A 25,886-nucleotide genomic window follows, 5' to 3' on the forward strand; every position below is an offset into this window, starting at 1 on the left:
TAATATGTAACGCGGTCACCTCGCTCGACGCTCGGATCGGCTCGTCGGTGTCCGGGTTCGAGAGAAGGAGAGACTCAAACTTACGAGACACAGTAAAGGTTGAAACGATACTTTATTCAGTGAGAGAAAGATAGATACAGCGTGCAGGGCCTGGCGATGTCGTGCGTGGAGCGGTGTTGCTGGTAGCAGGATGCGGGGCGCAAAGCGGAGGCGCAAAGCGATGGTCGCAAAACGGCGAAAAGCGTAAGACAGGCTCGGCGGGTAATCGTTCCCGGTCTTATTTACAGGCGCTAACGGCGTGATTGGAACTAGAGGACTTATTACAAACAGGCCTTATAACTAACGGACTTAGTACTAGACAGGGCTTATTACTAACAGGTCTTATAACTAGCGGACTTAGTACTAGACGGGTCTTATTACTAGGATGCGGTTACAACTAGCGGACTTAGCACGAACAGGCCTTAAGACTAGCAGGTCTATGACTACGAGACTTAGAACTAGCGGACTTATCTCTATCGTGCGACTACTATTTACAACGCGGTCGGTACATGTACTTATACGCTACGATCGGGTTAGGTGGCGAGGTATTGCCGGCAGGCTCGAGTGTCACGTCGAGCACTGCCTTGGCAACGGAAGTCGGTTCAACCCGACGGGGCTGAGTACAACCTCGGCCCGAGGTAGGTAGGAGCCGGTGCAACCCGGCGGGGCTGAGTGCAACCTCAGCCCGTGGAGCGGTCGAGACAGGAGTCGGTTCAACCCGACGGGGCCAAGTACAACCTCGGCCCTAAGAGGTGTTAGGTACTGGTTAGATCGGTGTCAGGAGCTGGTTGGCAGGACGGGATCTGGTCTCGATTCTCGATTCCTCGGCCGGCCGGGCTTATATACCCGGCCGGGGCCTCCCACTATACTGTCGGCCCGGGAGTGGGGTTGATTCCGCGTGGGGACCGTGATAGAGATAGGGCGAGTCGAGAAGCGAGAGCGCATGCAGAGCGAGAGCGTGTGTATCGGTGAGCGAGAGCGCATGCTGAGAGAGGCGGCGGCGGGACAGGTAGGGCTGGGTGAGTAAGCAAGCCGTGTATAGATAGATATATATATTTGTTGGTCACAACAGGTCAGGCCCGTAGTAACGGTCCTATCGTTACAAATACATGCATTTAATTTGGCTTGTTGAAAAATAATAATGAAAAAACAATTACCTGGGAGTCACAAATAATTTTTATAAATAAAAATAGGTTATCAAGAGATATTATATATTCATATAATTTCATATTGTTATTTTATTTTGAAAATTGTCAGGTTTTCATGACTCATGACTCAGAGTTTTCGTCTTAGAATGTTCCACAGAATCTGTCAGCAAAATGGTGTGCGATGATTTTGGGACACTCTGTGTATGTGTGCATTATACTTTCTCTCTCTCTCTCTCTCTAAAAATAATATTCATAAATATTATAACAAAACTTATTTATATTTTTATTTGAATAGAAATATAACAATGAATCGAAAGCGATTCAGAAAAGACATTTCACATATATCAAAAAGGCACTTAAATCGACTAGCCGCACAAGAATCAAAACTTATATGTGATAGTTTGTTAAATACGAGTATATTGTCACATATTAATGATTATGAAAATGCAGAATATTTGAAAAATGATTCCACAATCAATTCACATAAGTGTTATGAGACACTTGCAATTGAAAATGACACTATTTCTGAACGAAATAATATATCTATAAAATGTGAAAATGATGAATATATAGAATTGATTGAATCGGATTCAGAACAATCTTCTGTGAGCATTTTCCAAGAATCAGTACCTTATATTGCAAATGCAAATACTGAAAATGCAAATACAACAGACGATTTTAAAAATAGTCTTGCTGTCTGGGCTACAGAGTATCAAATTTCACATACTGCTCTCAGAGCATTACTTCAAAGATTAAAACAACATTCTTATTTTTCAAAATTGTTGTTAGATGCACGCTCACTTCTACAAACACTAAGAAGACAAGAGATACGTATAGTAATACCGGGAACATACTACCATTTTGGATTACTGAATTCTGTATTAGATATATTGACATCCATAAAGGATAATATTGATTGTGTGAAAATAGCTATCAATATTGATGGATTACCACTGTCGAAATCATCCTCACAACAATTCTGGCCCATATTAGGTTCAGTTCTTTCATATGATAATGTTTTTCTAATTGGACTTTATCATGGAAATGAAAAACCGGCAAATGTCAATGATTTTTTAAAAGATTTTGTTCACGAGGTTAAAGATATATGTGAAAATGGCATTAACGTAAATGGTTGTAACATATCATGCAGACTTGCGGCTTTAATTTGTGATACACCAGCGAAAGCATTTGTTCTGTGTGCAAAGGGACATTCTGGATATTTCAGTTGTACCAAATGTCGAACAGAAGGAGAATATGTAGGAAATCGAATATGTTTCCCACAGGTCAATGCACCACTTCGAACAGATGACGATTTCAAACGAAAGATAGATGAAAATTATCACAAACCAGATATCACTTGTAGTTTATTACAAATACCTCATTTTAAGCCTGTTAATGATGTTCCATTAGATTATATGCATTTGATATGTCTGGGAATTATGCGTAAATTAATATACTTATGGCTTGATGGAGAGTTACATTATCGATTACAGTCTAGAGCTGTCCAAGAAATTTCTACACGTTTAGTAACACAATTGAAGCCTTCAATACCTGCAGAATTTGCAAGAAAGCCACGATCAATGAATTGTGTAAAATTATGGAAAGCTACGGAATATAGATTGATATTGTTATACACTGGTCCATTGGCTTTTAAATCTATATTAAAAAAGAATGTGTATATACACTTTCTAATATTACATGTGATTATTAGAATTCTATCTTCACCAGATTTAAACGAATATGTAACTTATGCACAAGATTTGGTACTTCTCTTTATTAAAAGATTTATGAAACTTTATGGAGTTTATAATATGTCACATAATATTCACAATTTAATACATCTTATTGATGACGTCAAGAAATTTGGACCGCTTGATAATTTCAGTGCATTCAAATTTGAAAACTATATGCAAATATTAAAGAAATACATAAGAAAAGCGGACAGACCTTTACAACAAGTTATACGAAGATATATTGAAAAAGAAATTAACTCAGATTCATCAACTATTTTATCACATTCTGTTGTGGGACATCCAAATTTAATATTATTGCATCATGATGGTCCACTTATATCCAATTGCAAGAATCCACAATATAAAATTGTAAAATACAACGGAATTATATTGAAGAGTAATACACTTGCGGATAGTTGTTGTGGCTTAAATTGTAGTAGCATTGTATCTATAAAAAATATAGCATACTGCACAAAACGAAATATTCCTGTCATTATAGGCCGCGAATTTTTGGAAAAAGAGGATTTATTTAATATGCCTTGTCCATCTTCATTTCTTGGAATTTATATTGTACATTCGTACTCAGATTTGAAATCGTGGCCATTAAAAAATGTTATTAGAAAATATGTGAAGTTACCATATGGAGACGACAAATATGCAGTGTTTCCATTGATACATAGTAAAATGTAATAAAAAACGGCTAAAACGGTAAAAAATATAAATAATTTTATATTTATCTAAATAACAGAATGACTGACACGAAGTTTTATGCAATCGTTGAGTTTGAAGATGGACTTTAAATTGTTCCATACAATTGGCTGAATGAGGATTCCAAGAAAGCCGTTTGGCCTAATTTCACGAATAATAAAAGGTACGACAAGGTGGTGAAATTAATGGAGGAACCGGAACCCACATGGTTGACACATAATATTCGAAAAGTATATGGAACATATTGTAAGTAACATTCTTTTCTTGAATATATATTATTATTATATTAATTTTCCGTATATAATATTAATATATGTTGATGTTTTTTAATAATTATAGGAAAATGATACATTTTTATTATGATTATATTATTTTGTTGCAGCAAATTATGGAGTGGCAAGGCAAAAATTGAAACAGGCCGAAGAAGAATCAGATCTTACTTCTACTACTGAAAAAGAAGAATATCTGAAAAAGTCCAGAAAAATCAGAGCTGCTAAAGTCGTAGACATATCAACGAGCAGCAGCGATGAACTTTCGGATGAATTTATAAGGGAATTTTCAAAAATCCCGAAGATTGATAACGTGGCTACATGTAGGAATAAATCAAAAAGTCAAAAAAATCCACAAAAAGGTAAAAGCACTATAAAGCATTAATCAATTAAAAAAGACTAAAATGTTTCAATAATATATTATTGCATGAATTTTAGATATTAATTACAGAAACATCAATAGAAAATGTGCCAAAAAAATTGAGAATAAAGTGGACAATAATAGAACTATTAATAGAATATTAATAAACAATCAGTGCATTGTAGAAATAGGGGAAAAAGATGATTTTCGTAAGTATAATTTTTGGCGAAATAAATTAAGATTTGTACAAGAGATTTATATATTTGAATATTGTAAAATATATATTATATATGCTTCTGATATCTCTCACACACTCACACACTCACACACACACACACACACACACACACACACACACACACACACACACACACACACACACACACACACACACACACACACACACACACACACACACACACACACACACACACACACACACACACACACACACACACACACACAACACACAAACACACACACACATTTGCACGCATTTATGTATACAGAGCTTCCCGGTATTATTGCACGAATAATTAATTTTTGGTATATATTCTTGGTACATTCTTTGGATTCCATCTTTTTTACAAAATAAATAATTTTAGTGTTATTAACAGTAAAAAATAAGCTGTTTTATCAAGTAAGCTTTACTATAGTATAAATACATAATAAAATCATATTCTTTAATTTCTATTATCTTCATAATTTCAGAAAATTAGAATGTATCTAAAGCAAAATAATAAAGATATAATATTACAGAAAGATAAAAAAATAACACACCTACAAAGAAAAATATTGGAACAAAGCATCAAAAATTCATGAATGCGGAGTAAATATATAAAGTATAAAAATATTGAACTTTTTTGTTTCAGAATTACAAGAGGATGAAAATATCGAACTTTGTGATGGAGAATTGAATGACTGTGTATGACTGTAATTATAATGTACAAGGTATATATAAATAAATATAAATAAATATATATATATATATATATATGCAGAACAATTAGTAATAAATATTTGATTCTAGTATATTTTATTTTTTATAATCTTGTGTTTATGACAAATGAGATAGATATTGTATATTTAGGATTTAATAAATCTATGTAAAAATTGTGTGTAAAAATAATATATATAATAATAACATTATTTTATTACTTTTAGAATCACAATATACTGAAAATGTGTCCAACCCTAAAGAGTGCTATGATAAAGATGATGTTAACTCAACTTTATTAGCAATCAACACATCAGGTTCGAAGTTGAATTATAAAAAAAGTTAGTATAAAAATAATTCCTAGTTTACTTATAATTATATATATGATATAGTTTGTGTCATAATGTTATTGAGTATGAAACAATTTATCGTCATATACTCTTACACTTTTTCTCATATTTTTAACTTCCCAAATTTTTAAAAAATTTTGTATTTTTTTTATACACCTAAATGTTTTTTATAATAGAAGATTTTCAGCAAAAGACGTGTTATATTGTTCTCTATGTCTTTTGTTGGAAAACACTCGACCTTGACGCTCTTATAATTATTAGAAAAACAAATTGATATGATTTAATAGGAGTATAAGTAATTTTAAAATAACATATATAACGAATGTCTAATATAGATCGGAAAAATAAAATGTATATTGACTTAGTTTACATCAATACTTAAATATGCGTACTAAGTATATTATGGCCAATAACAATCATTTCTCGGAAGAATGGGATGATTGTGATTGATCATTATAATATAATTTAGTACGCATATTAAAGTATCGGTGTAAACTAAATCTTTGTAATATGATTGGTTGATATTATATGTAATAATAAAGCCATTACATATTATATCTGATATGTAAAATTAGATCAATAACTAAATCAATGTTTAAATTGTATTGAAATAGTATGGTAATTTTATTTTATTACTTTTAGAGCCACAATGTACTGAAAATTTGCTCAACCCAGAAGAATGCTATAATGATGAGGATAATATTAATGATGATGTTAACTCAATGTTATCAACAAACAATATGCCAAATGTGAATTATGAACAAAGTTAGTATGCAAATAGTTTCTATTTTATTTATGATTATGATATATTTTCATAAGTCCTATATTTAATTATTTATTCGGAAACATTTTTGCATTATATTTCGTTTTTATTTTTCTTTTTTTTTATATTTTCAATCTAGAATTTTTCAAAAATTTCATCTTTTTCACACATACATGAATTAACTTTTTTCAATGTTTTATAGGAATGGAAAATTTTCAACGAGTTGTCGTTAGAAAATTAATAAATTTGGAATTAAAAGTTAATAATATGAGCCAAAAAATGAAATTAATGAATACAAATCAAAAGCTTATATTAGACAAACTTTCACTTACTTCAATTTTCGAAATGGAACAAAGAGAAATTGATATTTTTGAAGATTTACCACTCAAAGATGAGAATAGTCTTCAACTCATGGAAACAAAATTAAAAAATGACATCTTATCGGAATCAAATGGTAAATCGAATATCTATATTTCAATCTTAAAAATATTTCAGTATTATAAAATTTCTTTGAGAAAAGGAAGGATAATAGTTTAGGATCTGATGGACAATTTTGAAGAGAATATCAGTAGAAAAATTTTAAACAAATTTTATGTATTGAATATTATTTCTTGCATGATAAAATCATATCTATTTTCTAGATTATGTAATGTATTTGACCCGTGCAACATATGTAAATTTCTCAAAGTTAGCAGATGCATATGTATATAAATTATATATTTAGATGAAACAAGTTTTTTTATAGAAATTTTATAAAAAAGCATTTACAAACATATATTTTGTGGAATATTTTTATTCAGAATTGCAGATCCTAAGTTATTTATATTCTTTTTCTCGTTTCGAGATGTTTTATGCAAAGAATAGTTAATAAAATATAATACTATATCATTTTGCTCATACATATTTCGAAAATAACTATATTCATAATACTACTTTAAAATAATTTTAGATTAAACAATTGGTACGTTTAACTTGTGACAATATGAAAACCTCATGTTTACGAGTAATAAAATCCATATTATCTAATAATTTGGCGGAGAAATACAGTTGGTACGGAGCAAAAAAAAAAACAAAATTTTTCAAAACTGGATATATGCAAAATAATTATGAGTAAGTAAAATATTTAAAAGCAACCTATTTTTTTATTAATAAATTGTATAATTCCTTAACAAATTGAAAGACATTCGTAAATATTTGTAGCATTTATTAATTAATAAAACATATGTTAATATTAATATTTTTCAAGTATCTCTTATATATATTAGAAATAAGCATACTCATTTCTTACTTGATTAAAATTATATCATAGACATATTTGTTCTTATATTTATTGATGAAATAAAATTAAGTAATGAAAATGTTTCTTTTCCAGATATGATACGAAAATCACATACTAATGTGACGGACGAGCAGATTGCCGCGCCTATAAAAATATGACTAGCCCATGCTAAAGAGCGCATGGAGCGTTCTCGAAATATACAAGAATGAATCTTATGGATTCCCGAGTGTGCGAAGCAGCAACAATAGTAAAGCCTATTGCACAGTGCAAAGGAACAGGCAATAGGAACAGGGAATAACATAGACAATAGAAATAACCACATTTCAATTTACCAGAAACTGTGTATCAATGCACAATGGAATGTGGAATAGGCAATAGGAATAAAATTTCCGGCGCGTTGGATTTCCTATTACCTATTCCATATTCCATTGTGCGTTGATATACAGTTTCTGATAAGTTGAAATGTGATTATTTCTGTTGCCTGTGTTATTCCTTGTTCCTATTGCCTGTTCCTTTGCATTGTGTGATAGGCTTAACAGGAAGCAACCGTCCTTGATAGCCGTCCATTTATTATGACAATAAATCTCTGTGTCGCGTCTATTATATTTAATTTATATATAATAAAATAATAATAAGATAATAATAAGATATTAATAATAAGTTAATAAGATATTTATATAAGATAAAATAAAATACTAATAAGATATTAATTATATAATAAGTTAAGAAGATATTTTAATATAAATTATAAGATATTACAAAATATAAGATATTATAAAATATTAATAGAAAAGGATATTGCGGCGTTTATCAACAAAGTTCGATAATTAAAAGAAGGTATTGCAACGTGGCATTGTAAATGTATAATAATTCAATACACAATGTATGACATGAAAAAAAAATTTTAATTTATATAAATATATATATTTATCAAATATAAATAGAGTAAAAATTAATATAACATCACCTAACCTAATCCTAATCAATGCATGATATACCAATAACATACTTGGACAATGTTCTATAGATATACCAGTAATATACTAGGCGACGTTCTATAGATATACTAATAATATACTAGGCAACGTTCTATAAATATACCAATAACATGTACTGGGTAACATTCTATAGATATACTAAAGATATACTAAAGATATATTAAAAGATATTCACAGAATATTCTACGAACTATAATAAGTGGGACATAGGAACATTCTCAGTATGTACTCAGTATGTCATAGTACGTATATCGAATATTTTGAGAATGTACGCAATATACTTTTGCGATATCCTTCGAACATTCTCAGAATCTACATGTGCTGTTAGGGAAATTTATATTCTAGATAGTTATACAGAAATCGAATGAGCTTGCACTAAAGATGAAATATAGCAAGTTAACACTAGAAACTGAATTTTACACTAGAGCTAGGATGAGAAGCAATTGATCGGTTCGAAGTCGGAAGTTGGACTAACTCAGTTGGAACCAGTGATGCCGCAGCGCAGAGCGCACATGTACGCGGTTCGCGCTTGTGTGCATTATCCCTTCTATTGCTGACCCGTGAGCCGCGGGACCCGTTTCTGGCATCACTGGTTCGAACAAAGATGCCTAATTGTAGCCGCAACAGTATGCTTACAGTCTGTGGAGGGGATAAGCTGGCAACACACTAAAGCTCGTGTCACACTGCGGACTCGGATCGGATTTGGAATACGGACTGCAAATCGTCATCCATCCAATCATAGCGAATTAGCCAAGGATCTGATTGGATGATTGAGGATTCGCAGTCCGTAATCCAAATCCGATCTGCCTTCGCAATGCGTAGAGTGATACGGGCTTAAAGCATAAGCCTTCGTTCGTCTGCGCTTTGATCCCCTTTTTTCTGTAAGATGTCCCCACCAGAGGGGGGGGGGGCATGAGATGTAGTGGGTGAAGGTGATAGGACGGCAGCACTATCAACAATTAGTATATAAGAGGTGAGCAAATAGCTCCTTTATCATTATACCTTAGCTTAACTTCGAGTAAGCAGCTACAGTTTAGCCTAGCCGTGTGAGCTTTTGGGAGTTTCTTCACACGTTTGGAACGTATAAACATATTTAATAAAATAAAATAAAAAAACTTTTTGTGTTTAGTTTGTTTTACATTTTTAAAATCTCTTATTCCAAAATTTCCCATTTAAAAATGGGCGATCAAGGATCCGCTGCTAAGAAACTTACGTCTGTGTTAGTAAGTCCTGCGGTAAGTGGTGGGGGCTCCCATATCCCACGATTTGGCAGCTTTGCTTGATGCTCGGCCAGCTTTAGTGTGCGTTGCCAGACAATCTTTCCCACAGGCTGTAAGCATGCTGTTGCGGCTGCAATCTGGCATCTCTGATGTGTGGCAATGTTGGCAAATACTAGAGGAAGAAGTGTAGTATTAACTTTGAGAAATAGTAATATATCTATCAAACCAGTTTGATAAATAATAGTATAAATAGTCGTATTATACATTTTTTTTTCAAGAAATATGTTTTTAAATTATTATGCATTGCACATTGTAACAAGACAATAATTTATAACAACTTCTGGAAAACAACTTTTTATAATGCATGTACCACAAAAAAGTAAAATATTATAAAAAATATGCATTACTGATTATCTAAAATTAACTAAATTTTAATGCATGTAATCAAGCGACGCGGTAGCGTTGCGGTCGTTAAGTACTAAGTATATAAAAAATTTGTTGTAGTTTGTCAACGGTTTGCCTGTGTACAGGAGCCGCGGCACTATCAAGTAGCTTATTCGGAATTTTAGGTCTAGTAAACTTTCGATTAAGATATTTTAATAACTAAAGCTGTAATAAAAAATCTAACGGCACTTTTATTATATAACATGAATACAAGCTTTCGATTGTGACCGGTTCGAATAAGATTGGTGCAGTCAATTCCGAGAAATGATGATCGTATATCAGAATTGTGATATTTTTCGTTCTTCATCATTATCATTATAATCATAAGTTTCAGACTCTCACGTAGAGTCCTATATAATCAGAAAAGCGACAATGCCGTCGAAAAGCGACAATTCCGCTTGCTGATTGGCTGACCGCCACGGGCCCGTTACTTAACGATCGCAACGTTCACGGTATTATTTCATCTTTGTTGTTCACCGAAAGTTGAATAAAGACAGATAATGCACGCGAGCGTTGTGGTCGTTAAATGGAACGCGCCCTATGTTGATGGTTAGTTTACACATAGTGAATTCTACATGCAAACTAATAGTAACCGGCGTACTGTAAGTGAGAAAAAAGTATATTTGTAATGTTATTTAAAATAAAAATATTTTAAATATCTCTGTGTGCGCGAGTGAATGTGGGAGCGCGTTGATAGCGTTAAATGGACACGATAGTGTTCTTGTAGAAGAAGTTAACTTATTAAAACAATAAATAGTGCACAAGTCCTTTTGTCGATTAGATTTAAGCTAATCTTAACCGAGTGCTCGCTCTGGCGAGCGACCGGGAGCGCAACGATAATCTCCGCGAGTGACGAATCTATCGTGAATACCGCAAGCGACGGTATAAATCCACGAGCGACGGATAGAATTTCTTTACAAATATTCGCGAGCTACGAATACTCTCGAAGACGCGTGAATTCGCGAACCACAAGCGATGGTGAACAAAAGAAAAGCGAGCTACTTTAACTCTTGCAAGCGAACGTCTCCGTACTAAGAAATCACACACTGTCTCGGATAAATCTTGATCGAGTGTGCCCGGCAGTTCTCCGAGAGAGCTTTTATACAAACGTTCCTTTTTGTGTTCTAGAAGTTTCTAGACGCGTTTTGTCTCAAAATTCGCGTCGGTTATTATTTCAATTTGTTTGTCGGTTTAGGCTCTCCCGGGTGCTCGCTGCGTGGCCCGCATCGATTGGCACGATCGGGACCGCGGGTCTAGAGCGATTCGCGTAGCGCCGCTGTTAGAACGCGCTCCTATTTGTCGCGCGCCGTGCGACGCGCGAGATGGCTGCTAAAGCGCCAATTTTCGAGCGTGCTTAGCCGCTCTTGTTTTGTAGCGCTCATTATCTAATAACAATTGCTATGCTTATTTTCTATTCGCTCGGTTTTGAACACTGAGATATTTTTAAGATATTTTAGATTACAAATGGACAGCTGCGGGCTGTAGGAAACAGCTGATCGCAGCGAGCAGCCCACGTAATCACCAGTATCGGACGGTGAGTTGCGCCGCTCCTGCCTGCCTCGCGTACGCGTAATTCTTTAACTATTTTGGCTTATAATTTGAAAACTAAGCCTCGGAAAAAATTTTGGCAAAGAAAAAATCGTCTTAGAATTGAGTCAAGTATATGACATTGTAAGGACAGAAAGTTGTTTTGGATCACCTTGTATAGGACTCTACTCTTACGTACATATGCTCGCATGCACACGCGTAAAGCGATTTTGTCCTTTAAGGTGCGCTGCAAACCAGCGCTCATGTACGATTATTCGCTTGAGTATGCAAGTACGCCTTGAGAGACAATGTTGTGTATGTACGTGCATATGTATAAGATAATAATGTAAAGTTATAAGCCTATTGCACAATGCAAAAGAACAGGCAACAGCAACAAGGAATAGAAATTATCCACCAATAGAAACAGGGAATAAAATCTATTTATGAATTTGCGATGTGGTCTATCTTCCGGTTAATTTTAATTTAATGTGTTGCGCTGAAGATGGCTAAAAGATTAGCCGAAACGTCCGCTTTGCGTTTATTTATGTAATGTTGAGTTTCTACAATATACTTTTTTGCGCCTTTATAACTGCGCCTGGCTCTTATTGCCAATATATCCCTTTAATAAATTTTTAAAAATAAGTTATATATATTCTTGATTTATATTTTGCATGGAAAATTCAAATATGTATGTATATATATTATGTATATCGTAGGAACAATATTTAGATATAAAGGGGAAAATGCAAAAGCTTATTCAATTTCTTCCTCTCTCTCCACTGAATTCAAAAATTACATCCAGAAATGAAGATATTTATTATAGAATTAATGACCTTAAAGGATAAAATTGCTAAAGATGCAGAAAAAGATACGCACCTATATCACAAAATGTTAGGTGTAGTTGAAGATACTTGAAATCCATCAAAGGATATAGCAAATGATAAAAGTAAGTAATTAAGTAAATATAGATGCAAATAAAAGCAAATGATAGAAGTCAGTAATTAAGTAAAAATAGGTGCTTTTCTTTGTCTGGGTCTTTAGCAATTTTATCCTTTAAAGTCATTAATCCTGTAGTAAATATTTTCATTTCTGGATGTAATTTTTGGATTCAGTGGAGTGAGAGAAACAGAGAAATTGCATAAACTTTTACATATTCCCCTTTATGTTTCAATATTGTTCCTACGATATGCACAATATATATATACACATATATTTGAATTTTCCATATGTAAAATATAAATCAAGAATATATAAAACTTGTTTTAAAAAAGATTAAATATTGTAAATAAAAAAATTAGAATTTATACAATACCTTTCCTAAGTAATGTTTTAATATTTTGTAGTTGACATCTCACAACAGGTTTCATATTTTCTAGAACTGCATCATAGGCTTCTGTTTTAATCAACGCAGCTGCCAAATTACTATAAACTTTTATATTATCGTCTAATAAAATCTGCAATTTATATTTATATTGTATCACTAATCAATTCTTTCTCCTCATTTTGAACTACTTTTTATCGATGACAGATATACTAATGTTCTCCGATAAGATCAAATTGCAAAAGGCTTTCTTCAAATAAAGCAGCAATTTTTATGTTTCTCATGGTTTTAAAAAATAAGTTCAACCATTGAATCAAAAAAAGTTAAACAGATTAACAATAAGTCTTATCTTTAGAGAATTTAGTTCCTAAGAAAATAAATAACCTTTATTATATAATTTATAAACAAAATTATTATCTTATTTCTCTTCTTTGACTAATACTTAACATTTCTATTTTATGCTCTAACTCTGCTTTCAAATCAACTGTATATAATGTAATATTTTTGATAGAATTCCCAATATTTGTTTTGCTATATTAACATAAATACGCATCTCATTATTTAGCCATTTGTAAATGATCTAAAAATATTAATTACGAATTAAGTACATTTATATATAAAATATAAATAAACATTCACACATTTTCAAAACCAAAAGTAACGAGTAATTTTCAGATCCGCAAAATGTTTGTGTACCCTATAGAAGTGCTTCGATATGATTGTATCATTTTATTATTCAAAGCTAAATAATAAAAATATGTATTGAATGCTGTTGTTTTTATGATATTTCTGGTAGAATTCTTACAAGATTTATTTTGCTATTAACATAAATTCATTGCTCAGCCATATGTAAGTTAACTTAAAAATATTAATTATGCATTAATTACATTTAAATGTAAAATTAAATAAACATTATATACGAATGCGCGTTCGCGGATATAATTACTATTAATACTTTTTGTTTTCAAAAACATGGTTAGATATGGTCAGACATGGTAGATTTTCATGAAAATCTTCCATAATCATTTTTCAACAATGTATTTATGACAAATATGTTAATTGACAATGTACAGATTCATTTAAATGTAAATATTCACTTAGTTTCGATAATACAATCTAACTTTGCTCAATATGACATGGATTACAAGAAATCACTTTTCTTCCTTGCACTATTCCGCGATATTCTTAATAACTATTAACCACTTTATTACTTTTCTTCTTGTGTTACACTATTTCGCGATATATAAACATATTTAATAAATCAATAAATGCAAAAAATATTTGATCTCTTTTGGTTATATCATTTATTAAAATATATTTCAGAAGTAATAATATACTGTTAAAATATATGTGTGTGTGTTTATTCAATAGAATGGGTGGTAAATATGCATATTAGGTTACACCTCACCGATGACTTTGACCTTGACATTTGTTGTCAAGGACATGACCCTGAGTAACTTTTCCTTATAACTTAACCGGCGGTCTCTTATAGTTTCTGAGATATTTAAAGTTAACATTTGGGTAAATATAAGAGACAGAGACACCCCCGATTTCTATAATTTTGTAAATTATTAAATAAGTAGAGAAAAGTATTCTGAGTAACTCCCCGCAAGAACCTAATAATGGACGATATTGGTTTAGAAGATACAACAAATTCAAGTTTGACAATTTTAATGCTTTTATTTCTGTATTATAAACTGATATTAGGAGCACTCGTGTTTATGTACATTATACTAGTCTGTTTATAACCTAAGTAAAAAAGTTTTTATTTACATTATTTGAAACATAGCTACATAATTATTGATATTTTGTCAACAATCGAGTTCACTTCGTCGCAATTCGTTGAAAACTTTCAATATGCAACTACACGAATTTCTGAGTCTCGTTGAGAATAATAATAAATTAATAGATTTTTTGACACAGCGAAAAGCTATTCACGCACAAATTAATTGCAGCAAATAAATAATGTTAACTTTTTTTATTATTTGTTAATTGCTTGGAATAATTATGTAATAAACCGCTTTCGCGAGGCGGACGCGGATAACTCGGTCGGGATCCGGGGCTCGTGAAAGGGGTATCGAGAGATGAACGAAAGTAAAAGATAATTTGTTGTTAGGTAGAATATAATTTATTGCGTATAAATGTGTGTGTGTACAGCGTGTGTGTATGTGTATAAACGGTGTCTCTGTGTGGGTGTGTGTAGTTGTGTACGTGTGAGACGAGAGGCGAGTGAGTGCCTGCGCGAATGTATAATACAAATCTATAATAAATTATCAGAATATCGATAGTATATATATAATGCGATATATGGCGGTGTGTGGTTGACAAGAATGCAAACGTGTGTGTATAAGATGCGGATTCGGGTAGCGGTACGGTCGTTTCGGATGCGGTACATCCGAGTTAATGCACGTATGCGCGGTGCGGAGCGTGATTCCGGCGGTTCGATATACTATCGATTACGCTCGCGGGTCTTGATTTCGGCAGATGCCGCTAGTTATCGGGCGGTAATTTCGGTCGGGCCGGTGGGCGGTCCTTTGACGCGCCTGTATCGATTCGGGTACGTCGATCGGTGTCGCGGCAGGATATAGATCCTCCCCCTGAGCGGGACTTAGCGCGTCGTATTAATGGCGAGTCCGATTGCGTAAATGGCGGTCGCGGAATTACTGCCGGTTCACGGATAGCGCGTTATCGTTTCGTCCGGGATGGTCTTTCCCGTGGAATTCAGAAGTGCAACGGCCGACGGGAACACCCGTCAATGGCAGGGAACTCTCTACCATTGGATGATCGCCGTTGCACGTAGGTGGACGGATTTATTCGAGGTGTCGAGAACTCTCGACGGAGGTTGAGTACGCCCAACCCCGTTTTCCTCTTTCGTATAAGGTTGGATGGATCGCTCTCGGAGATGCCGCAAACTCTCGGCGGAGGCTGGGTACTCCCAATCCCGTTTTCTCTTTCTTTGAGCGTGTTTCAGGATCGTTCTGGATTTCCAGGCGTCTTACAGACTCTGGCGGTTGCGGAAGATCTGGTCTCGAGATGTCAAAACGTGCCTTATTTATACCGCTTTTTCGGCGGGCGCGCGTGCGTAATATGCCTTAATGTTTAAGGCATATTGTTTAACGGTGAACCGCGGCGCGCGACTCGGGTGGTTTCGGGAATGGTCGGTACACTCTCAGAAAGGATTTCTGATAACGAGACAAAAAATATTCTTGACATATTTAATCGTATCACAACCTTATGCAGTATAAAAATAAAACAATTTTAAAATTAAATCAATAATTCCTTTTCTTCTCTTTCGAATTAAATAAGATTGTCTTACTATCTTGAGGCAAGAGTAACATATACAAATCTAAGCTTATATATTCTTGCATTTAGAATAACTTGATGTTAGCGCCACAATAGTCGGCGCGAAACCGATATGCGGTGGCGTTACTAGGCATTTTATTCTAGATTTAAGAATTTTCCATTTAAGATTAAAATATTCCTTTTTCAATAATAAATATGATTGTCGCTATATCGATCCTACTTTATGATAGATTGAAGAGTAATAGCATTAGATCCGGAAATCTTTTCTGTGGGTGTACGGTTACCCGAGCGCAGCGACGGTTCCGGATAATCGCGCGTTTAAACGGCGGTTATAAATCGGCGCGTTTCTTATGCTTTAAAAATAGGCGCTCGGCGCCTCTGCATTATGCCCGACCGGTGTTTGTCGGGCGGCGAACTTCCGGCGGATCGACGACCGGGTAACGGTGGAGGGATGCATCGTTACAATTATTTATTAAATGCGTAAGTGAGAAAGGGTAATTTTTGGTAATTATGCAGAATAGGAGAGGCAGCAAAGTCCGCCCCACAATTGTTGCGTGGATGAGAAAGTATATGCGTGGATGCTGTGGGTTCTGCCCCCCCCCCCCCTATGGGGAGGCTCCACTTTCGGAACTAACCCAAACCTATTTTTGATTTAAAACTAAGATTTGGTTCGGGTTAGGTTATATCTTCCGGAAGTGAAGCCCCTCCGTAGGGGGGGGGGCGGGGGCGGAACCCACTGCACGCATATACTTTACAAAGCAAAGCGAAGTCCGCCTCACAATTGTTGTGTGGATAAGAAAGTATATGCGTGGACGCAATGGACTCCATTATAAAAAAACTAGACACATAGGTTTGCGTTGAACCTCGCTTTGCGTGGAAAGTAAAAGAACCCAAAGAGCTTCGTCTCTGGAAATTTAAAAAAACACTTTTTTCACGTCTGATCTACGTAAATACAATGTAAACAATCTTTATTTTTTTTAATTTTATAATAGAAAAATCATTAAAATTGTGAAATCATAACTTTAAATATCTCAGAAACTATAAGAGACCGCCGGTTAAGTTATAAGGAAGTTATTCAGAGTCATGTCCTTGACAACATATGTCAAGGTCAAAATCATCGATGAGGTGTAACCTAATATGCATATTTACCGATTGGGCTTATGTCATATTCATAATAAATGTATGAATAAGAAACAAGTCCATCTTCTTCGTAATAAAAACAATTTCCTTCCTATTGATTATACAGTTTGTATACAGTTTAACTTTTGTATTAAAATTACCTATTAAAATAAGATAGATAAATGATTGATACTTAAAAGATTAAGCATTAAAACATGAGATTGTGTCCGTTAAAATTCAATATGGTATAAGCTTTGTACATATATACTGTTTATATAATCCCTTCTAAAAAGAATTTCCTTTCTATTGACTAAGTTTTTAAAGAAAAATAGTAATACTAGGCGGGTTCTAACTCAGGTCCTCTGAGGGGGGGTGAGGGGCGAGGGGAAACCGGCGCGGGGGAATGACGTCACGCGGACGGAGGGGGATTTTGGCGGCGCGGGGGAATGACGTCACGCGGGGGGGGGGGCTTATCGCGGGAGCATAAACAGCGCGGTGTATTACAAAGGGTGAGTGTCGATGTCCGGCTGCTCGAGAATTTATAAACATTATAAACAAATATCATCTCACACTGCACTATTGCACGTGCGGCATTGTTGAATTTCGTAGAAAGATGATAAGGTTAGCGCCGATGTCTGGCTGCTATAATTTATTATAAACAAAATAAAACCATCGCGGTGGTCTCTTCATCTTTTTTTTCCAGGAAGAGCCGCTCACGCACTATTGCGCGTAACATTAAAATTAGATGATAAGGCGAGCGCCGATGTCCGGCTGCTATAATTCGCGTCGGGACATGTTTATCGGTGTACTTACAAAAGGCGGGTGTCGATATCTGAAAAATAAGACGAAGGATAAATAAGTTTTTATTTATTAAAAGTTTTTATTTTTTAATTATTTTTTATTTTTTATGAAAATTATTTTACAAGGAAAAATTTTTTTAATAGTTATTTTTTAGGGATAAATATTAAACTTTTTTGTGTATAAGTTGGGATTTTTTTATATACTTGGCGTATTTTTTTTAACCTGTGTGAGGTTCTTTTGTGAGATAGATATTATTTTAATAATATAGCGTATTTTTTATTTTAACTCAATAATCGTTTTATTAGTAATGCACAATCGCAAATTAATTAATATAGCATCTGTTAGAATTGGATAATAAAATTAAATAAAATGTTGGTATATTATTAAAATTAAAGAAATATTGCTTATTAGAAATATTTTTTAGTACCCAATATATAAAAGATACTAAATTGTTAATTTGTAACGCGGTCACCTCGCTCGACGCTCGGATCGGCTCGTCGGTGTCCGGGTTCGAGAGAAGGAGAGACTCAAACTTACGAGACACAGTAAAGGGTTGAAACGATACTTTATTCAGTGAGAGAAAGATAGATACAGCGTGCCGGGCCGGGCGGTGTCGTGCGTGGAGCGGTGCTGCTGGTAGCAGGATGCGGGATGCAAAGCGGAGGCGCAAAGCGATGGTTGCAAAGCGGTGAGAAGCGTAAGACAGGCTCGGCGGGTAATCGTTCCCGGTCTTATTTACAGGCGCTAACGGCGTGATTAAAACTAGAGGCCTTATAACTAACGGACTTAGTACTAGACAGGTCTTATTACTAGGATGCGGTTACAACTAGCGGACTTAGTACTAACAGGCCTTAGGACTAGCAGGTCTATAACTACGAGACTTAGAACTAGCGGACTTATCTCTATCGTGCGACTACTATCTCCAACGCGGTTGGTACATGCACTTATACGCTACGATCGGGTTAGGTGGCGAGGTATTGCCGGCAGGCTCGAGTGTCACGTCGAACACTGCCTTGGCAACGGAAGTCGGTTCAACCCGACGGGGCTGAGTACAACCTCGGCCCGTGGTAGGTAGGAGCCGGTGCAACCCGGCGGGGCTGAGTGCAACCTCAGCCCGTGGAGCGGTCGAGACAGGAGTCGGTTCAACCCGACGGGGCCAAGTACAACCTTGGCCCGAGGTATAGAGAGCCGGTTCAACCCGGCGGGGCTGAGTTCAACCTCTGCCCTAAAAGGTGTTAGGTATTGGTTAGATCGGTGTCAGGAGCTGGATGGCAGGACGGGATCTGGTCCTGATTCCTCGGCCGGCCGGGCTTATATACCCGGCCGGGGCCTCCCACTCCCTGTCGGCCCGGGAGTGGGGTCGATTCCGCGTGGGGACCGTGAGAGAGATAGGGCGAGTCGAGAAGCGAGAGCGCATGCAGAGCGAGAGCGTGTGTATCGGTGAGCGAGAGCGCATGCTGAGAGAGGCGGCGGCGGGACAGGTAGGGCTGGGTGAGTAAGCAAGCCGTGTATAAACATATATATATTTGTTGGATACAACAGGTCAGGCCCGTAGTAACGGTCCTACCGTTACATCACCCCCCCTCCATTAAGGGGGCGGGGGCGTAGGCGGCTGCTCCTTACCGTCCCGTTTCTCACGACCGGCAAGCGAGGTTTCCCCGATGCCCGTGGTTGCTTAACGGGGATTATCGGCGTTTGCGGTCGGTAATCGTTGGGCAACGGTAATCTTCCCGTTGGTAGTGGTTGTAGCGCGGGTTTTGGGTTGCCAGGCGTTAGACTTCGGTCTCCGGTGGGTCTGGGTGCGCCTTGATGTCCTGTATGTGGACGTGCCGGTGCCAGCGTCCTCGTTGATCCCGGAGGTCGACGATGACTGGGGAGATTATTTTCCGGACTTCCAGGGGCCCCACGAATTTCGGGGCCAGTTTGGCGTTAAACGCCTTTGCCTTGTCGGAGAGGGTGTGGTTCCGCTTCCACACGAGCTCCCCTATTTTCGGCCTCCAGTCCCGCCGTCGCAGGTTGTAATGCCGCTCTTGACGTTGGAAGGCCTGTGCTAAGCATATTCGCACTAGTTCGTACGCTTCTTGCAGCCGTCGGTGGGTCGTGTCTGGTGGTGCTGCGGTTCTCGATTGGCGTCGGTCTTCCGGATGCGGTCTGGCGAGTTCTCTCCCGTGGTTGAGGTAGGCAGGCGTGTGTCCCGTGGCCTCGCTCCATGCAGTGTTGAACGCGTATTGGAGGGCGGTAATGTGCTCGTCCCACGTTTTCTGGTTCCGCCCCACGTATTGTGCCACCATTGTTTTGATGGTCCGGTTGGCCCGTTCCACCGGGTTGCACTGTGGTATGTAGGGCGGCGAGGTGCGGTGGCGGATCCCGAACGCGCTTAGCAGCCTTTCCAACTGTTTGGACTTTAGCTGAGTCCCGTTGTCTGATATGACTCACTGCGGACATCCGTGTCGGTACACGACTTGATCAACGAAAGCTTTCGTGACGTTAGCTGCGGTGGCCTTCCGCAGAGGCGCGACCTCTAGCCATTTCGTAAACCGATCCTGCATCGTAAACAGCCACGTATGCCCTTGGTTGGAGCGGGGTAGTGGTCCCACCAGGTCGATCGAGACCTGCTGCCATGGTGCGGCGACCGGAGCGGTGTGTAGTGCGCCGGCAGGTCGCTGTTGAGATACCTTATGGGCTAGGCATGTTGTGCAGGAGCGGACGTATCGGGCGATTTCCTGGAGCATCCCTGGCCAGTAGTATTGTTGGGCGATGCGCGCCATGGTTTTGGCGGTCCCCAAGTGCCCGGCGGCTGGGTCGTCGTGCCAGCGTTGGAGTAAGGCGATGCGGTCGGGTGTCGGGACGCATTGTTTCCATTGTGCGTCCGCGGGTACTTCCCGGAAGTCTAAATCATGGAGTATATATCGGTACAAGGTTCCGCCGCGTATTTGGTAGTCCGGCCGGTCGGCTGGTCGGGTCAGGACGTCTTGTTTGATCCGGTGATACCAGGTGCACGGCGGCTTCTGCTGCGCTGTGGCGACCTCTGGTTGGCGAGAGAGCGCATCGGCCACCTGATTCTGCGAGCCCCGGCGATATCTTATCTCCATGTCATGCTGCTGGAGCTCAAACAGCCGTCGCGCAAGTCGGCCGGACGGGGCTTCCAGGCGCTGTAGCCACCGGAGAGATTGGTGGTCAGTTAGCACCGTGAAGCGATACCCTTCCAAATAGTCCCGCATCCGGCGTATTCCCCACACTACGGCGAGGCACTCCAACTCGGTTGCGCTGTAGTTCCGTTCGGCCGGATTTAGCGTCCGGCTGGCGTAGGCAATAACGCGTTCCCCCTCCGCGAGTTGTTGCGTTAGCACGGCGCCGAGTCCGTGTGCGCTGGCGTCAGTTTGCAGTGTAAACGGCTGCTCAAAATCGGGGCATGCCAATACTGGGGCGGAGGTTAGGGCCTTCTTGAGGCGCTGGAAGGCTTGGTTCTCGGTTTCGGTCCACGCCCAGCGGGCGTTCTTGCGCGTGAGGTGTGTTAACGGTGCGGTGACGGTGGAGAAGTCTCCTATGAATCGTCGGTACCAGGACGCTAGGCCGAGAAACTGGCGGACTTGTCGTAGATTGGTGGGTGTGGGCCAATCGGCGATGGCGCTTACTTTGGCCGGGTCGGTCCGGATTCCTTGTCGGTCGACGATATGTCCCAGATATCGGAGGCTGTCCCGGCAAAAATGGCACTTATCGGTGTTAAGGCGGAGTTTGGCGGCTCGTAGGCGTCGGAAGACTTCGGCCAGGTGTGTCAGGTGATCTTCAAAGGTTGGGCTGGCCACAACGATGTCGTCCAGGTATACCAGGACGTGTGGTTCGAGCTCGGGCCCCAGTATTGAGTCTAGTAGACGTTGGAACGTGGCGGGTGCCGAGTGCAGGCCGAACGGCATGGTCCGGAACTGCATGAGCCCTCTCCCTGGGACGGTGAACGCTGTTACTGGCCGGCTCTCGGGTACCAGCGGGACTTGCCAGTATCCGTTCTTGAGGTCGAGCGTGGTTAGGTATTTGGCTCCTCGGAGCTTATCCAGGGTGGCCGCGACGTGGGGCAACGGGTAGGCGTCCTTTTGAGTCACGCTATTTAGCTTTCGGAAATCGATGCAGAATCGATAGGTGCCGTCCTTTTTTCTTACGAGTACGACTGGGGAGCTCCATGCGCTTTGCGACGGCTCGATCACGCCGGCTTCTTCCATTTTACGAACCTCTTGGTCGATGACGGCCTGCATGGCCGGATTACGAGGTCGGTATCGCTGTTTGATCAGTTGGTCCGTGGTAAGGCGGATCCGATGTTCTATGCGGTCCGTGGGACCGCGTACAGCGTCGAAAGCGGCCAGTTCCCGGCTCAGAAACTCTCTCAGGCGGCGGTCTTCGTCCGCGGTTCGGGGTGTCAGCCCGGCCGAAATTTCCCCGACGGTGGGTACCGCTCTGGTGGGGATGTCTGGTGGCGCTGGTAGTGCTACCCCCATCTTAGTCCACAGATCTATGCCGATTAGTATCGGCCCGCTGAGGTTCGGCATGACCTGGAACCGATGGGTTATGGTGCGGTCGGTCGTGGCAACTGGTATGTCTACGGTCTGCTTGATGGCTACGGTGGTGCCGTCGGCCAAGTGGATCTGCTGGGTTACCCCCCGGGGGGGGGGTGGCCGCAGTATTTGGCTCGCTTTGCCGTAGCCGGGCTCACGAATGAGACTTCGGAGCCGGAGTCTAATAGTGCCCATATGTGTCGGTCGAGCACTCGTATCTTTATGTGCGGCCTAGGTGTGAACCTTATTCGGTTGGAGCGGGTCGGGCGGTGGCCGCTGGTTCCCCGGCCCGGAAGCCGTTTCCCGACAGTGGGTGGCAGTCGCGGGTGAGTACCCCGTCTCGGCCGCAGCGGGAGCAGAACTTGCGCGGCGGTCTCTTGCAGTCGAGCCGCGTGTGGCCTCTCTGCTTGCAGCGCCAGCAACATTCTTCCCGGCTGTATGTGGCGGCGGCGACCGGTGAGCTTGGCACGCTGTGGGCCGGTGGTTGTTCCTCCTTCTGCCGGCGCAGGACCCTCTCGTGCTCGGCCGCTCGGGCGCTTAATTCGGCGATACTGGTGGCTTCTGCCGCCCGAATGTATAGCTGGTAGCTGGAGTGTAGGTTGTTGTATAGTAGGCGGGCCTTTTCCCGAGGGGTGTAGCCCCCGGCGCGCCTCATCATCGTTAGCAGGTCCGTGGCGTATTGGTCGAAGGGCTCCCCCGGTCTTTGTCTTCGGGCTTGGGCATCTTGCCGCATTTGGTCCTGATAGTCGGGTGGGAGGTACTTTAGTCGGAAGGCAGCACAAAAGGCATCCCAGGTGGCCCACTCTTCGTGGTTGTTGCGATACCACAACAAGGGGTTCCCGCGTAGCATTTCGGGTAACCCGAGGAGGAGAAATTCGTCAGCGCAGCGGTAGGATCGTTTTAGTTCCTCAATTCGCTCGATAAACGCGAATGGGTCCTTGCCTTCGAAACATAGGCCCCACTTACGGATTGGATCTAGCATCGCGGTCGGGTCAGGTATGTTCGGTTCGGTATGGTCGGGGGTCGGCTCGGTATGGTCTGGGGTAGGCTCGGGTCGTCCCGGCGCCGTTTCTTCGTGGTTCGGCATGTCGGCGTGATTGTGTTCGGGGAACAGCCCGGGGTTTTTCGTTACGAATTGACGCAGGCGATGCCGTAAGCTGTCGATGTTTCCGGTACTGTCGATACCGTGGGAGACTAAAATGGTCGCGAGCTGGGCTTTCGTTAGCAAGTATATCCAGGAGATTTTCATCGGGACACGCACGTAAGCTGGAGTCTCTACTGGGCAGGTCCCTGTTCGGGCGCCATTTGTAACGCGGTCACCTCGCTCGACGCTCGGATCGGCTCGTCGGTGTCCGGGTTCGAGAGAAGGAGAGACTCAAACTTACGAGACACAGTAAAGGGTTGAAACGATACTTTATTCAGTGAGAGAAAGATAGATACAGCGTGCCGGGCCGGGCGGTGTCGTGCGTGGAGCGGTGCTGCTGGTAGCAGGATGCGGGATGCAAAGCGGAGGCGCAAAGCGATGGTTGCAAAGCGGTGAGAAGCGTAAGACAGGCTCGGCGGGTAATCGTTCCCGGTCTTATTTACAGGCGCTAACGGCGTGATTAAAACTAGAGGCCTTATAACTAACGGACTTAGTACTAGACAGGTCTTATTACTAGGATGCGGTTACAACTAGCGGACTTAGTACTAACAGGCCTTAGGACTAGCAGGTCTATAACTACGAGACTTAGAACTAGCGGACTTATCTCTATCGTGCGACTACTATCTCCAACGCGGTTGGTACATGCACTTATACGCTACGATCGGGTTAGGTGGCGAGGTATTGCCGGCAGGCTCGAGTGTCACGTCGAACACTGCCTTGGCAACGGAAGTCGGTTCAACCCGACGGGGCTGAGTACAACCTCGGCCCGTGGTAGGTAGGAGCCGGTGCAACCCGGCGGGGCTGAGTGCAACCTCAGCCCGTGGAGCGGTCGAGACAGGAGTCGGTTCAACCCGACGGGGCCAAGTACAACCTTGGCCCGAGGTATAGAGAGCCGGTTCAACCCGGCGGGGCTGAGTTCAACCTCTGCCCTAAAAGGTGTTAGGTATTGGTTAGATCGGTGTCAGGAGCTGGATGGCAGGACGGGATCTGGTCCTGATTCCTCGGCCGGCCGGGCTTATATACCCGGCCGGGGCCTCCCACTCCCTGTCGGCCCGGGAGTGGGGTCGATTCCGCGTGGGGACCGTGAGAGAGATAGGGCGAGTCGAGAAGCGAGAGCGCATGCAGAGCGAGAGCGTGTGTATCGGTGAGCGAGAGCGCATGCTGAGAGAGGCGGCGGCGGGACAGGTAGGGCTGGGTGAGTAAGCAAGCCGTGTATAAACATATATATATTTGTTGGATACAACAGGTCAGGCCCGTAGTAACGGTCCTACCGTTACAAATTTATATATTGTTAATTTCCAAGATATATTATATTATATTATTTATAATAAAATTCAATTAATTTCGAGTATATATATATATATATATATATATATATGTAGTTATTTTACAACTTAAGTCAGTAAAACTTTTGGAATAATGTAAGTGATTGCTATGAGTCATGGTTTCAGGAAAAATGCCAGAAGATAAATAAAGATTTCAGAAGTGATATTGAAGTGTGTCCATATCATTTTATTAACATTATTTTATTTTATATTTTTCTCCCGCATATTCGATAAAGCTATATAATCTTTGTGATATTTTATAGAAATATTAAAGATCGCCTTTATTGCGGGCTCATCCCAACATGAAAATATTTATCGAGTACCACTGGCCTGGAAGTGCATTGCAAACAACCACTTAACACATTTTAATGACATATTTTATATAAGATATGTTTGATTATTGCTGACATTGGACATTGTAATATATATACATTTGTTCTATGAATAATGTTGTATAGAAAGTGAAAGAGATATGCGAATGATCTTATAAAATTATAAATATATAAATAATGATTTAAGAATAATATTACAATGTGAGTATATTTTGTTATAA

The 25,886-nt window shown here is 39.8% G+C and overlaps 2 protein-coding genes and 1 pseudogene across 2 annotated transcripts; 2 read left to right on the forward strand and 1 right to left on the reverse strand.

Moving 5' to 3' along the window:
• Positions 1–424: 424 nt before the first annotated feature.
• On the forward strand, positions 425–3,660 carry LOC138938358 (uncharacterized). Its single transcript, XM_070305275.1, has 2 exons — positions 425–677; positions 1,638–3,660. Exons 1-2 carry the CDS (start codon positions 425–427, stop codon positions 3,608–3,610), a joined length of 2,226 nt encoding a protein of 741 aa, XP_070161376.1. The 3' UTR covers positions 3,611–3,660.
• Positions 3,661–3,669: 9 nt separating this feature from the next.
• On the forward strand, positions 3,670–6,598 carry LOC138938165 (uncharacterized; annotated as a pseudogene).
• A 13,494-nt stretch (positions 6,599–20,092) lies between these two features.
• Positions 20,093–20,611, reverse strand: LOC138938359 (uncharacterized). Its single transcript, XM_070305276.1, has one exon. The coding sequence runs from the start codon at positions 20,609–20,611 to the stop codon at positions 20,093–20,095; it is 519 nt and encodes a 172-aa protein (XP_070161377.1).
• Positions 20,612–25,886: the final 5,275 nt, after the last annotated feature.

The sequence above is a fragment of the Polyergus mexicanus genome, unplaced genomic scaffold (assembly GCF_030449975.1).
Source record: "Polyergus mexicanus isolate NDT 795.1 unplaced genomic scaffold, iyPolMexi1.0 SCAF_12, whole genome shotgun sequence".
NCBI lineage: Eukaryota > Metazoa > Arthropoda > Insecta > Hymenoptera > Formicidae > Polyergus > Polyergus mexicanus.

Excerpts from the sequence above, each read along its gene's own strand:
- LOC138938358 (XM_070305275.1), top strand. The coding sequence starts at position 425 with ATGCGGTTACAACTAGCGGACTTAGCACGAACAGGCCTTAAGACTAGC. Across the intron at positions 678-1,637 it reads GAGTACAACCTCGGCCCGAG|AATATTTGAAAAATGATTCC; the intron begins GTAGGTAGGAGC and ends ATGAAAATGCAG.
- LOC138938359 (XM_070305276.1), bottom strand. The coding sequence starts at position 20,611 with ATGGTGGCACAATACGTGGGGCGGAACCAGAAAACGTGGGACGAGCAC.